Source organism: Ornithorhynchus anatinus, chromosome 4 (genome assembly GCF_004115215.2).
Source record: "Ornithorhynchus anatinus isolate Pmale09 chromosome 4, mOrnAna1.pri.v4, whole genome shotgun sequence".
Classification (NCBI taxonomy): domain Eukaryota; kingdom Metazoa; phylum Chordata; class Mammalia; order Monotremata; family Ornithorhynchidae; genus Ornithorhynchus; species Ornithorhynchus anatinus.
In genome coordinates this window covers 131,017,512-131,032,152 of record NC_041731.1, presented here as the reverse complement: position 1 = coordinate 131,032,152, position 14,641 = coordinate 131,017,512, and the positions used below count along the sequence as shown (strand labels likewise).

The 14,641-nt window shown below is 47.8% G+C and overlaps 1 protein-coding gene across 1 annotated transcript in view; it reads right to left on the bottom strand.

Moving 5' to 3' along the window:
• SH3TC1 (SH3 domain and tetratricopeptide repeats 1) overlaps positions 1-14,641 on the bottom strand; it is an 83,013-nt gene that overhangs the window by 48,753 nt on the left and 19,619 nt on the right. Inside the window, exons 3-5 of the mRNA XM_029063715.2 lie at positions 7,745-7,816; positions 4,751-4,878; positions 15-120 (exon numbers count right to left, since the gene is read on the bottom strand). Of these exons, the coding sequence (XP_028919548.1) occupies positions 15-120; positions 4,751-4,878; positions 7,745-7,816 (306 nt within the window). The remainder of the gene's footprint in view (positions 1-14; positions 121-4,750; positions 4,879-7,744; positions 7,817-14,641) is intronic.

The following is a 14,641-nucleotide window of genomic DNA, read 5'->3' as shown; positions in this document are numbered from 1 at the left end:
AACGTCTACTTTACCAAGAGAATAGTAGGTAGAAAACTTCCAGATTTCTTCGAAAGTCTTAAAGGTAACCACAATTAAGTCTTGATCACTGTGAATGGATAACATTCTGGCTGATAATTCCTTAAGGGAGAAAACCAGACAGGTGCATTGACACGTGAGGTTAAAAACGTTCACAGAAAGTGTGCTTATGTTGCGGCGACTTAAGTTCTTGCGAGAATACAATAAATAATATTTCTTGTTATTTATTTATTCAATAAATATTTACTTATATTATATATATATACTTATATAGATATACTTATATAATTTATTTACTTATTTATTCAATAAGCATAACAATAATGGTATTTGTTAAGTGCTTACTACGGATCAAGCACTGTTCTAAGTGCTGGGGTACATATAGGGTCAGTGGGGCTCCCCATTTTACAAATGAGGGAACTGAGGCACAGAGAAGTGAAGTGACTTTCCCCAGGTCACACAGCAAACAAGTGGAGGAGGGAGGTTTAGAACCTATAACGTCTGACTCCCAAGTCTGTGCTCTTTCCACTAAGCCTTAGCCCCTAGACTACGTTCGTCATTGGCAGGGAATATGCCTGCTAATTCCGTTGCAGTGTACTCTAAGTGCTTAGTACAGTGCTCCGCACATAGTAAGTGCTCGATAAATGGTTGATTGATTGCTCTTACTCACAGTAAGTGTTCAATAAATACCACCGATTGATTTAAATCTGGTGTCTCCCGGAGTTCACACAAATGAGTTTATTCAATCAGAGGTCTTTATTGAGCACTCACTCTGTGCAGAGCACTGTACTAAGAGCTTGGGAGAGTCCAATACAACAGAGTTGGTAGAAACGATCCCTGCCCACAGTGAGCTTCCAGTCTAGAGGGGCAAGACGGGCAGTAAAATAAATTATGGCTACATAAATTGCAGACAAATCCAAGGGTCTGGTCTTGATAGATTGCCTCAGATTTCCACCTGCCCTGGGGAAATTCTGATTCTGATGATAATGATAATAATAATGTTGGTATTTGTTAAGTGCTTACTATGTGCAGAGCACTGTTCTAAGCGCTGGGGGAGATACAGAGTGATCAGGTTGTCCCACGTGAGGCTCACAGTTGATCTCCATTTTACAGATGAGGTAACTGAGGCACAGAGAAGTGAAGTGACTCGCCCACAGTCGCACAGCTGGAGAGTGGCAGAGCCGGGATTCGAACCTATGAGTTCTGACTCCCTAGCCCGGGCTCTTTCCACTGAGCCACGCTGCTTCCCAATGGGAAGATGATGGGAAGGAGAAACCCAGGGCAAATGGAAAAAGAATAAAAAGATGCATTTTACAAAGGTCTCATTCATTCAATCGGATTTATTGAGCGCTTACTGTGTGGAGAGCACTGTACTAAGCGCTTGGCATGTACAATTCGGTAACAGAGACAATCCCCGTCCAACAAAATGTTTGCTGACTATAGAGAAGCAGTGTGGCTCAGTGGCAAGAGCCCGGGCTTGAGAGTCAGAGGTCAGGGGTTCGAATCCAAGCTCCGCCACTCTTCAGCTCTGTGACTTTGGGCACCTCACTTCACTTCTCTGTGCCTCAGTTACTTCATCTGGAAAATGGGGTTTAAGACTGTGAGCCCCACGGGGGACAACCTGATCACCTTGTATAACAATAATAATAATAACGTTGGTATTTGTTAAGCGCTTACTATGTGCAGAGAACTGTTCTAAGCGCTGGGGCAGATACAGGGTAATCAGATTGTCCCACATGAGGCTCACAGTCTTAATCCCCATTTTAAAGATGTATCTACCCCAGCGCTTAGAACAGTGCTCGGCAAATAGTAAGTGCTTAACAAATACCATTATTATTCTTACAGATCTCCCAAAGTAGTTTAAGGGGGTGGGGAGGTGAGATCCTTGGCAACTCAGAATCCCAGCAATCGAACTAATAGGTTGGTTATTTTAAATAAAATCTGAAGTACTTCAGGTGAATTCATAAGAGTGGCGATATTTAAACGTTGATCACGTACCAAGCACTGCAGTGGGTGCTGTATTGTACTTTCCCAAGTGCTTAGTATAGTGCTCTGCACACAGTAAGTGCTCAATAAATATGGTTGAATGAATGAATGAATACAAGATCATCAGATTAGACACAGTCCCTGCCCCACGTGGGGCTCGCAGTTAAGTAGGAGGCAGAACGGACATTCAAACCCCATTTTAGATTAGGAAAATGAAGCAAGATTAATCTCCTTCTAGGCTATAAGCTTGTTGTGGGTAAGGGGCGTTTATTAATAATAATAATAACAATAATGGTATTTGTTAAGCACTTACTATGCGCCAGTCACTGTACTAAGCACTGCAATAGACAGAAGCAAATCAGATTGGACACAGTCCCTGTCCTAAATGGGACTCACAGTGTCAATCCCCATTTTCCAGATAAGGGAACTGAGGCACAAAGAAGCAAAGTGATTTACACAAGGCCACACAGCAGACAAGCCAGAATTAGAACTCATGACCTTCTGACTCCCGGGCCTGTGCTCTGTCCGCTACACCGTGCTCTTATACTGTCTTTTCCCCAGCACTTAATACAGTGCTCTGCACATCGTTAACCCTCAAATATGGTTGATTTACCAAAGCACAGAGAGGGTAAGGGCTTTGCCCAGGGTCACACAACAGGCAGGGAGCCAGGATCGGAACCCAGATCTTCAGACACCTAGGCCTGGGCTCCTGAGCTTCCTGATGCTTTTGGTAAAGGGGTGTATATATGCACATAGTTATAATTAGAATTCTATTTATTTTTACTAATGGTGTATATATCTATAATTCTATTTATTTATACTTGTATATATGCACATATAATTAGAATTCTATTTTTACTAATGGTGTATATATCTATAATTCTATTTATTTATACTGATGCTACTGATGCCCGTTTCCTTGTTTTGATGTCTGTCTCCCCGCTTCTAGACTGCGAGCCTGCTGTGGGCAGAGATCGTCTCTCTCTATTGCTGAATTTATTGCTCTGCACACAGCAAGCACTCCAAAAACACAACTGAATGAGTGAATGGGGACTGCAATGACATATTTCTCTGAGAACACCGCCCTCCCCGCAAGTTGCCTCTGTCATGTGGACGAGATGAAAAAAAGGATGTGAGGAAAAAGATTTCGGCCTCGGGGTAGCGGAGTGTGGTCTCCAAGACCTTGGGCAATCGTTTAGTGTGTACCAACTTCCAATTCCTCTGTCCTGGAAGAGGTGGTGAGTCACTGCCTTATTTTAGAGATGTGGGAAATATAGGGAAGTTCAGAAATCCGAGCCACAACAGTAGCTGTAATCAGTGTCTGAGCTAAGCATCACCACACCCTTTCAGTTAAGACTAATTCTCCTCACACACACACACACACAAAATCATATTTTTCCATCTGAACTTTAATTCGGGTTCAGGTCTACTTAACCGTGGTTTTTATGCACTTAGGGGCTATGTCGATCTCAGTGCTCCTCACACAGTAAGTGCGTCATAAATACAACTGATTTTTTTTTAAGGTATCTCTGAAGTGCTTTCTTCATTTGGTCGTATTTATTGAGCGCTTACTGTGTGCAGAGCCCTGTAGTAAGCTGGGTGCCAGGCACTGTACTAAGCACTGGGGTAGCTCCAAGTTGGACCCAATCCATGTCCTCAAAGGGCTCACCATCTTAATCCCCATTTCGCAGATGAGGGAACTGAGGCACAGAGGGGTTAAGCGGCTTGCCGGAGATCACACGGCGGACGAGTCAGGTCCATTCATTCATTCAATTGTATTTATTGAGCGTTCACTGTGTGCAGAGCACTGTATTAAGCGCTTGGAATGGCCAATTGGGCAACAGATAGAGACGATCCCTGCCCAACAACGGGCTCACAGTCTAGAAGGGGGAGACAGACAACAAAACAAAACAAGTAGACACACATCAACAGCATCAAAATAGACAGAAAGTGCTTACTATGTGCCAAGCACTGTAATAAGTGCTGCCACGTGTCATCTGTGTGACCTTGGGCAAGTCACCTCTGTGCCTCAGTTACCTCACCTGAAAAATGGGGATAGAGACTGCTAGCCCCATGTGGGAGAGGGACGGCGTCCAACCTGTTGACGTTATCTACCTCAGTGCTTAGAACAGTGCTTCGAAGCTCTACTGAAGGCTCTCCTCCTCCAAGAGGCCTTCCCAGACTAATCTCTCCTTTTCCTCAGCTCCACCACCCCTCCACACCGCCCTGACTCCCTCCCTTTGCTCTACCCCCCTTCCCCACCCCACAGCACTTTGTATAGATGTAGCAGCGTGGCTCAGTGGAAAAGAGGTCATGGGTTCGAACGCCACCTCTGCCACTTGTCAGCTGTGTGACTGTGGGCGAGTCACTTCACTTCTCTGTGCCTCAGTTACCTCATCTGTAAAATGGGATTAAGACTGTGAGCCCCACGTGGGACAACCCGATTCCCCTGTGTCTACCCCAGTGCTTAGAACAGTGCTCCGCACATAGTAAGCGCTTAACAAATACCAACATTATTATGTATATATAATTCTATTTATTGATAATGTTGCCCGTTGACTTGTTTTGATATCCATCTCCCCCACTCTAGACCGTAAGCCCAGTGTGGACAGAGATGGTCTCTCTTTATTGCAGTATTAGACTTTCCAAGCGCTCAGTACGGTGCCCTGCACGCAGTAAATGCTCACTAAACACGACTGAACGCTTGGCACTGACCAGAGCGGACAGTTAGGAGTCTTCGACTTACATTGAAGACGGCCGTGACCTCCCCGCTGTCATTCTCCAGGAGGCGGAGTCTCCCCCTCAGCTCCGCTTGCAACCTGGGGTCTGGAAGTCCTCCCTTCTGCCTCACCATCCTTAACTTCAGGGAAAGGTCTGAAAGAGACGGGATCCGGGTGGAAATCTCCCTCCCCCTCGCTTCCTTTCTGGAAGTTGGAAGAGGTGGAATTCAAGTGGCTAAAATCCGACCTGTCATCCCGACTGGTACTGGGCCGATCCATTCATTCGTCCTCTCCCACCTGGATGACCCCATCAGCCTCCTCGCCGACCTCCCGGCCTCCCGTCCCTCCCCACTCCAGTCCACACTTCGCTCTCCTGCCCGGATTATTGAAGGAGAAGCGTTCAGTCCGTCTCTCCCCGCTTCTTGAGAACCTCCAGCGGTTGCCCATCCACCTCCCCATCAAACAGAAGATTCTCACCGTCGACTTTAAAGCCGTCCATCAGCTGACCCCCTCCTACCTCACCTTACTGATTGCTTAAAAACATCCCATCCCACACACTCCGCTCCTCTAGTGCCAGCCTTCTCACTGTGCCCCGACCTCATCTTTCCCGCCGCTGACCCCTTTCCCGTCTCTTCTCCCTAGCCTGGAACTCCCTCCCCCTCCATATAATAATTCATTTATTCATTCAATAGTATTTATTGAGCACTTACTATGTGCAGAGACTGTACTAAGCACTTGGAATGTACAAATCGGTAACAGATACAGTCCCTGCCCTCTGATGGGCTTACGGTCTAATCGGGGGAGACGGACAGATGAGAACAATAGTAATAAATAGAATCAAGGTGATATACATCTCATTAACAAAATAAATAGGGTAATGAAGATATATTACAGTTGAGTGGGAGATTACAGTGCTGAGGGAGTGGGATGGGAGAGAGGGAGGAGCAGAGGGAAAGGGGGGAGAAGAGGGTTTAGCTGCGGAGAGGCGAAGGGGAAGTAGAGGGAGCAGAGGGCAAAGGGGAGCTCAGTCTGGGAAGGCCTCTTGGAGGAGGTGAACTTTAAGTAGGGATTTGAAGAGGGGAAGAGAATCAGTTTGGTGGAAGTGAGGAGGGAGGGCGTTCCGGGACCACGGGAGGACGTGGGCCGGGGGTCCACGGCGGGACAAGCGAGAACGGGGGCCGGTGAGGAGGTGGGCGGCGGAGGAGCGGAGCGTGCGCGGTGGGCAGGAGAAAGAGAGAAGGGAGGAGAGGTAGGAAGGGGCGAGGTGATGGACAGCCTCGAAGCCTAGTAGTAATGATGGCATTTGTTAAGCACTCACTATGTGCCAAGCACTGTTCTAAGCCCTAGTGGAGATACGAGGTCATCAGGTTGTTCCACGTGGAGACAATCGGGTTGTAGGATTATGTCCAACCTGATTCGTTTGAACCTACCCCCGTGCTTGGTACGGGGCCTGGCTCATAGTCTCCACCAAATTCAGACTGTATGGACTGATGCCCTAATTACTGAGAAGCGGTGTATCCTAGTGGATTGAGCACATGCCTGGGAGTCAGAATAAATGATAATAATAATAATGATGGTATTTGTTAAGCGCTTATGTGTCGAGCACTGTTCTAAGCGCCGGGATAGATACAAGGTAATCAGGTTGTCCCACGTGGGGCTCACAATCTTCATCCCCATTTTCCGGATGAGGTAACTGAGGCACCGAGAAGTGAAGTGACTTGTCCAAGGTCACACAGCTGACTAGTGGCGGAGCCGGGATTAGAACCCGTGACCTCTGACTCCCAAACCCAGCATCTTTCCACTAAGCCACATGTCCTCCGTGTGACCTTGGGCTGGTCACTTCACTGGGCCTCAGTGACCTCACCTGGAAAATGGGGATTAAGACTGCGAGCCCCACATGGCACAGGGACTGTGTCTAAGCCAAATAGCTTATAATAAGCATCATCATCATTATGGGATTTGTTAAGCACTTACGATGTGCAGAGCACTGTTATAAGCGCTGGGGAGGATACAAGGTGATCGGGTTGTCCCACGTGGGGCTCACAGTCTTAATCCCCATTTTACAGATGGAGTAACTGAGGCCCAGAGAAGTGAAGTGACTTGCCCGAAGTCACACAGCTGACAAGTGGCTGAGGCGGGATTTGAACCCATGACCTCGGACTCCCAAGCCCAGGCTCTTTCCACTGAGCCAGGCTGCTTTTCTCCCAGTGCTTAGTACAGTGCCTGGCACAGAGTAAGCACTTAACAAATGCCACAATTATTATTATCATTACTAATCATCAGCCAGTTAGCACTCACTGTGGATCGGTGCAGAGCACTGTCATTTATTTCCATTAATGTCTGTCTCCCCCTCGAGACTATAAGCTTCATGTGGGCGGGGAATTTATTGATCATTCTATTGTCCTCTCGTAAGCATTTAGTATGGTGCTCTGCACTCAGTAAGTGCTCAATAAATACAATCGACTGACTAAACCTTTTCGCCTGTAAACTCGTTGAGGGCAGGGAATGTGTTTACTGTTTAATCGTGTTCTCGCAAGCAACCGGTGCAGTGTTCTGCACACTGTAAGTGCTCAAATAAATACGACTGGCTAACTAAATAATAATAATAATAATAATGATGATGGCATTTGTTAAGCGCTTACTATGTGCAAAGCACTGTTCTAAGCACTGGGGAAGGACACAAGGTCATCGGGTTGTCCCACGTGGGGCTCACAGTCTTCATCCCCATTTTAATGTTAAGGGAACTGAGGCACAGAGAAGTGAAGTGACTTGCCCACAGTCACACAGCTGACAAGCGGCGGAGCTCGGATTTGAACCCATGACCTCCGAGTCCCCGGCCCACGTTCTTTCCCTGAGCTACACTGCTTCTCGAACCAATAGGAGGGTCTGTTTCAGGCCCACTGGGAGCTCATGCATTCGTTCAATCGTATTTTTTGAGCACTTACTGTGTGTAGGGCACTGTAGTAAGCGCTTGGACCGTCTAAAACGAGATCCCGGGGCTTACGAGGGAAGGTGCCTACCTGTCGGGTAGTTTTCCGTGTGTCCGGCGGATGTTCCAGATATAGATTTGCGTCGGTCACTTTGTCTCTTCTCTGAAACAGATAACGGGAAGTAGTTCACCCAATTTTCTATCAGTCGGTGGTATCTGATCCCTTACCATGTGTAGACTGAGCCCCCCTTTTCCTCCGCTCCTCCTCCCCTCCCCATCGCCCCGACTCCCTCCCTCTGCTCTACCCCCACTCCCTGCCCCACAGCACTTGTGTATATATGTACATATTTATTATTCTATTTATCAATGATGTGTATATATATACATATATGTATGTATGTATATATATAATTCTATTTTGATGGTAGTGATGCCTGTCTGCTTGTTTTGTTTTGTTGTCTGTCTCCCCCCTTCTAGACTGTGAGCCCGTTGTTGGGCAGGGATGGTCTCCATGTGTTGCCTGAATTGTACTTTCCAAGCGCTTAGTACAGTGCTCTGCGACCAGTGAGTGCTCAATAAATACGATCGAATGAAGGAAGGCATGCAGAGTTCTGTACTGAGCGCTTGGGAAAGTGCACTTCAAAAAAAAGAAGAGTTGGTGGACATGATCCAGCGCTTAGAACAATGCCTGGGCACAGTGCTTAATTCAATAGTATTTATTGAGCGCTTACTATGTGCAGAGCACTGTACTAAGCGCTTGGAATGGACAAATGGGTAACAGATAGAGACAGTCCCTGCCCTTTGACGGGCTTACGGTCTAATCGGAGGAGATAATAAACACCGTCATTATCATCATCATGATCCCTGACAATAACGAGGGGACGGACAACAGGGCAAGAGTGACACAGTAATGATAATGTTTGTTACATGATAACTATGTGCCAGGCACTGTACTAAGCACTAGGGTTGATCCAAACAAAGCAGGTTGGACACGGTCCCTGTCTCACGTGGAGTTCGCCCTCTTAATCCCCATTTTACAGATGAGGTAACTGAGGCCCAGACACTAATAATAATATTATGGTATTTGTAAAGTACTTACTCTGTGCCAGGCAGTGTACTAAGCGCTGAGGTGGACCCAGGCATATCGGATTGGACACAGTCCCTGTCCCACGAGGGGCTCACAGTCTCTATCCCCATTTTACAGATGAGGTAACGGAGGCACAGAGAAGTTTAGGGACTTGCCCAAAGACACACAGCCGACAGGTGGCAGAGCCGGGATTCGAACCCGTGACCTCTGACTCCTAGGCCCGGGCTCTTTCCACTGAGCCACGCTGCTTCTTCTGGGAAAACAAAACTACATACAAGGTCATGAGGTAGTCCCACTTGGGGCTCACAGGCTTCATCCCCATTTGACAGATGAGGTGACTGAGGCCCAGAGAAGTGACTTGCCCAAAGTCACACAGCTGACAAGTGGCAGAGCTGGGATTTGAATTCATGACCTCTGACTCCAAAGCCCGGGCTCTTACCACTGAGCCACGCTGCTTCATTGATTGTACTTTCCAAGCACTTAGTACAGTGCTCTGCACATAGTGAGCACTCAATAAATACTATTGAATGAATAAAACGCTCAAAATGGCTTTTGCATGGAAACTCTTGGCCAGTCTGCCATTAGCCATTTAAGAATTTTCTTCCACCCAATTGCAGGCACACTTGTGAGCCCGTCAATGGGCAGGGATTGTCTCTATCTGTTGCCGAATTGTCCATTCCAAGCGCTTAGTACAGGGCTCTGCTCACAGTAAGCGCTCAATAAATTGGGACAGGGACTGCCTCCAACAAGATTGGCTTGGATCCACCCCAGCGCTTAGTACAGCGCCTGGCCCTCGGGACTATTTATATGGAGGCCTGTTTATTTGTTTTAATGTCTGCCTTCCCCCCTCTAGACTGTGCGCTCATTGTGGGTAGGGATCATCTCTCGTTAGAGAAGCAGCGTGGCTCAGTGGAAAGAGCCCGGGCTTGGGAGTCAGAGGTCATGAGTTCGAATCCCAGCTCTGCCACTTGTCAGCTGTGGGACTGTGGGCAAGTCACTTCACTTCTCTGGGCCTCAGTTACCTCATCTGTCAAATGGGGATGAAGACTGTGAGCCTCACGGGGGACAACCTGATGACCCTGTATCTACCCCAGCGCTTAGAACGGTGCCCGGCACGTAGTAAGCGCTTAACAAATACCAACATTATTATTATTATTATTATTGCTGTATTGTCCTTTCCAAGTGCTTAGTACAGTGCTCTGCACACAGTAAGCGCTCCATAAATACAATTGAATGAATTGAATGAATAAATACGACTGAATGAGTGAACGAATGAATGAAGCGCCGAGGTAAAATCAAGCTAATCAGGTTGGACACAGTCCACGTTCACAGAAGGAGCATAGCCTCGTGCATAGAGTCGGACCTGGGAGCCAGAAGGAACTGGGTTCTAATCTCTGCTCTGCCACTTCTCTGCTGTGTGACCTTGGGTGAGTCATTTCACTTCTCTGGGCCTCAGTTACCTCATCTGTAAAATGGGGATGAAGATTGGGAGCCTCATGTGGGACAACCTGATCACCCTGTATCTACCCCAGCGCTTAGAACAGTGCTCTGCACGTCGTAAGCGCTTAATACCAACATCATTCTCTGGACCTCAGTGACCTCTTCTGGAAAATGGGGATTAAGACTGGGAGCCCCAAGGGGGACAGGGACTGTGTCTGACCTGATGAGCTTGGGACAACCCCAGCATTTAGAAAAGTGCTTAACACATAATAAGTGCTTAAATATCACAATTATTATTATGTTCCTCATGGAGCTCACCGAATTAAGCCCCATTTTACAGACGAGTTAACAGGCACAGAGAAGTGAAGCCACTTGCCCACGGTCACACAGCAGGCAGGCGGGGAAACTGGGATCCGGGTCCTTCTGAATCCCAGGCCCAGGCTCCAACCACCAAGCCACACTGCTTCTCACTTCTCTCTTTTCCCTCCACATTTTATTGCTATTGTTTCTGTCCGTCCGTCTCCCCCGATTAGTAAGCCCATCGAAGGGCAGGGACTGTCTCTATCTGTCGCCGATCTGTCCATTCCAAGCGCTTAGTACGGTGCTCTGCACATAGTAAGCGCTCAGTAAATACTATTGAATGAATGAATTTAATACCAAGGCGTTCATCAAGCTCTTGCTTTGTGTGCCAGTCCTTGTGCTAAACACTGAGGCAGACAGAACCTCAACCGACGGAACAAAGCAGCGTGGCCTGGTGGCTAGAGCCCGGGCCCGCGAGTCGGCACGTCCTGGGTTCTAATCCTGGTTCCGCTTGCCTGCTGCGTGTCCTTGAGCTAGTCGCCTTCACTGGGCCTCAGTTCCCTCATCAGGAAAATGGGGATTGAGACCGTGAGCCCTACGAGGGACAGGGACTGCGTCCAACCTGATTTGCTTATATCCACCCCAGTGCTTAGTGGAGTGCCTGGCACATAGTAAGTGCTTAACAAATACCACTATTATTATTACACAGACTGCGTGGTCTAAAACAGAGGAAGAGCAGGTATCTGAGTCCTATTTTACAGATGAAGATCCTGAGGACTGAAATTCAGGAACTGTTATCTCTGCTACAGAGCCCATTGTTGGGCAGGGATTGTCTCTATCTGTTGCTGAATTGTACTTTCCAAGTGCATAGTACAGTGCTCTGCACACAGTAAGCGCTCAAAAAGTACGACTGAATGAGCAATGGGCTTGATTTATTGAGGTATGGTATTTGTTCAGTGCTTACTCTATGCCAGGCACCTAACGTGAGCTCCCCTCTAGACCCTGAGGGGTCTAATGTTGGTATTTGTTGGTATTTGTGAAGCGCTTACTATGTGCAGAGCACTGTTCTAAGCGCCGGGGTAGATACAGGGTCATCAGGTTGTCCCACGGGAGGCGCACGGTTAATCCCCATTTGACAGATGAGGTCACTGAGGCACAGAGAAGTGAAGTGACTCGCCCACAGTCACACAGCTGATAAGTGGCAGAGCCGGGATTCAAACTCATGACCTCTGACTCCCAAGCCAGTGCTCTTTCCACTGAGCCACGCTGCTTCTGTCTGTTGTTCTATTGTCCTCTCCCAAGTGCTTAATACAGTGTTTTGCTCAATAAATGCGATTACAGTAAATAAATACAGTAAGTGCTCAATAAATACGATTAATGATAAGTGGCTTTCGATGGCTCTGTGAAGGACAAGAAGTTAGCTGCTTTTTTTTTTTAAATAGTACACATTAAACGCTTACTATGTGCCAGACACTGTACTGAGCGCTGGAGTAGATAGAAGCTAATTAGTTTGGACACAGTCCCTGTCCCACATGGGGCTCACACTCTTAATCCCCATTTTACAGGTGAGGGAACTGAGGCACAGCAAAGTGGAAGTTTGCCCAGGGTCACATGGCAGAGAGGCTGGAATTAGAACCCAAGTCCTTCTGACTCCGAGGCCCGCGCTCCCTGCTTCTCTAGCACTTACTATGTGCCTAGCATTGTACTAAGCGCTGGGGTGGATACAAGCTAATCGGGTTGAACACAGTCCTGGGGCTCACAGTCTTAATCCCCATTTTACAGATGAGGGAACTGAGGCCCAGAGAAGTGAATTGAGTTGCCCAGCGTCACAGAACGCACAAGTGGTGGAGGCGGGATTAGAACCCAGGCCCTGGCTGCAATCACTAGGCAACGTTGCTCTTTTTCTTGGCCTCCCTTCCCCCAGCCCACATCGCTTTTCCCATTTTTCAGCTGCTTTTCTAGGAAATTGTGAGCCTTGTCTTATTTCCTTCACGAGAAAAGCTTTTGCAAGATATCTAAAAAAAATGCAGGCTGTTATCCTTCAGACCACATGAGGAAACCCGACAGTGTAAAGATCCCAGGCCTGCTGGGAGTCAGGAGACCTGGATTCTAATCCTGGCTCTGCCACCCGCCTGCTGGGTGACCTTGGACAAGTCACTTCACCTCCCTAGTTCTCGACTTCGTCATCTGTAAAGACGGGGATAAAATACCTGTTCTCCTCACCATTAATAATAATAATGTTGGCATTTGTTAAGCGCTTACTATGCGCCGAGCACTGTTCGAAGCGCTGGGGGAGATACAGGGTCATCGGGTCGTCCCACGTGAGGCTCACAGTTAATCCCCATTTTACAGATGAGGTAGCTGAGGCACAGAGAAATCAAGTGACTTGCCCACAGTCACACAGCTGACTAGTGGCGGGGCCGGCATTCGAACCCATGACCTCCGACTCTCAAGCCCGGGCTCTTTCCACCGAGCCACGTTGCTTCTCACCATCATAAACGGTGCATCCCCTAGGTGTCAGATCAGTGACGCATCTGATGGTATTCCACCTTTCCTAGCGTTAAGCAGAGTGTTCGGCACGGAGCGAGTGCTCAGTAAAAATTACGTACTTAATTATGGTTTTCATTAAGTACTTACTCTGTGCCAAACACTCGACTGAGCTCTGGGGTAGATAAAAGATAAATCGGGTTGATCGCAGTCCCGGTCCCACATGGGCCTCGGAGTCCGAGGAGGGAATAGGGACTGTCGCTATCTGTTACCGATTTGTCCATTCCAAGCGTTTAGTACAGTGCTCTGCACATAGTAAGCGCTCAATAAATACTATCGAATGAATAAGGTTTCATCTCCATTTTACGGATGAAGAAAGCCCAATTTGCTTGTAACCACCCCAGATCTTAGTAATAATGATAATAATAATAATAATGGTGTTTCTTAAGTGCGTACTCTGTGCCAGGCACTGTACTAAGCAGTGGAGTAGACAGAAGCAAATCGGGGTGCACGCGGTCCCTGGCCCAAATGGGGCTCAACATCTCCTTCCCCATTTTTACAGATGAGGGTGGTGAGGCCAGCGGCCTGGCTTAGCGGAAAGAGCCCGCGCTTGGAGTCAGAGGTCATGAGTTCTAATCCTGAACCCGTCACTTATCAGCTGAGTGACTTTGGGCAAGTCACATCACTTCTCTGTGCCTCAGTTCCCTCATCTGTAAAATGGGGATGAAGACTGTGAGCCCCACGTGGGACAACCTGATGACCTTGAATCTACCCCAGCGCTTACAACAGCGCTTGGCACATAGCAAGTGCTTAACAAATCCCATCATCAGAGAAGTGAACTAATAATAATAATAATGTGGGTATTCATTAAGTGGTATGTGCAGAGCACTATTCTAAACACTGGGGTAGTACAGGGTAATCAGGTTGTCCCCGTTGAGGCTCACAGTTAATCCCCATTTTCCAGATGAGGTAACTGAGGCACAGAGAAGTGAAGTGACTTGCCCACAGTCACACAGCTGACAAGGGGCAGAGCTGGGATTCGAACCCATGACCTCTGACTCCCAAGGCCGGGCTCTTTCCACTGAGCCACGCTCCCCCGAAGACAAGGGGCAGAGCCCGTATTAGAACCCATGACCTTCTGACTCCCAGGCCCAGGCTGCATCACGGAAGCCTCTCCAAGGACCTGGCACCTAGTAAGCGCTTAACCAATACCACAATTATTATTATTATTAGAATATAATGTTGGTATTTGCTAAGCACTTACTATGTGCCGAGCACTGTTCTAAGCACTGGGGTAGACATAGGGGAATCAGGTTGTCCCACGTGGGGCTCCCAGTCTTAATCCCCATTTTACAGATGAGGGAACTGAGGCACAGAGAAGTGAAGTGACTCGCCCACGGTCACACAGCCGACAAGTGGCAGAGCCGGGATTCGGACTCATGACTCCCTGACTCCAAAGCCCGTGCTCTTGCCACTGAGCCACGCTGCTTCTCCAAGGTTTTCTGGTTCTCCAGAAAACCAAGCTGAAGTCCATCCGCAGGATCAAAGAAACTTGATTGAAGTATTCATTCATTCAATAGTATTTATCGAGCCATGACTAGGTGCAGAGCCCTGGACTAAGCGCCTGGAACGGACAAATCGGCAACAGATAGAGACGGTCCCTGCCCTTTGACG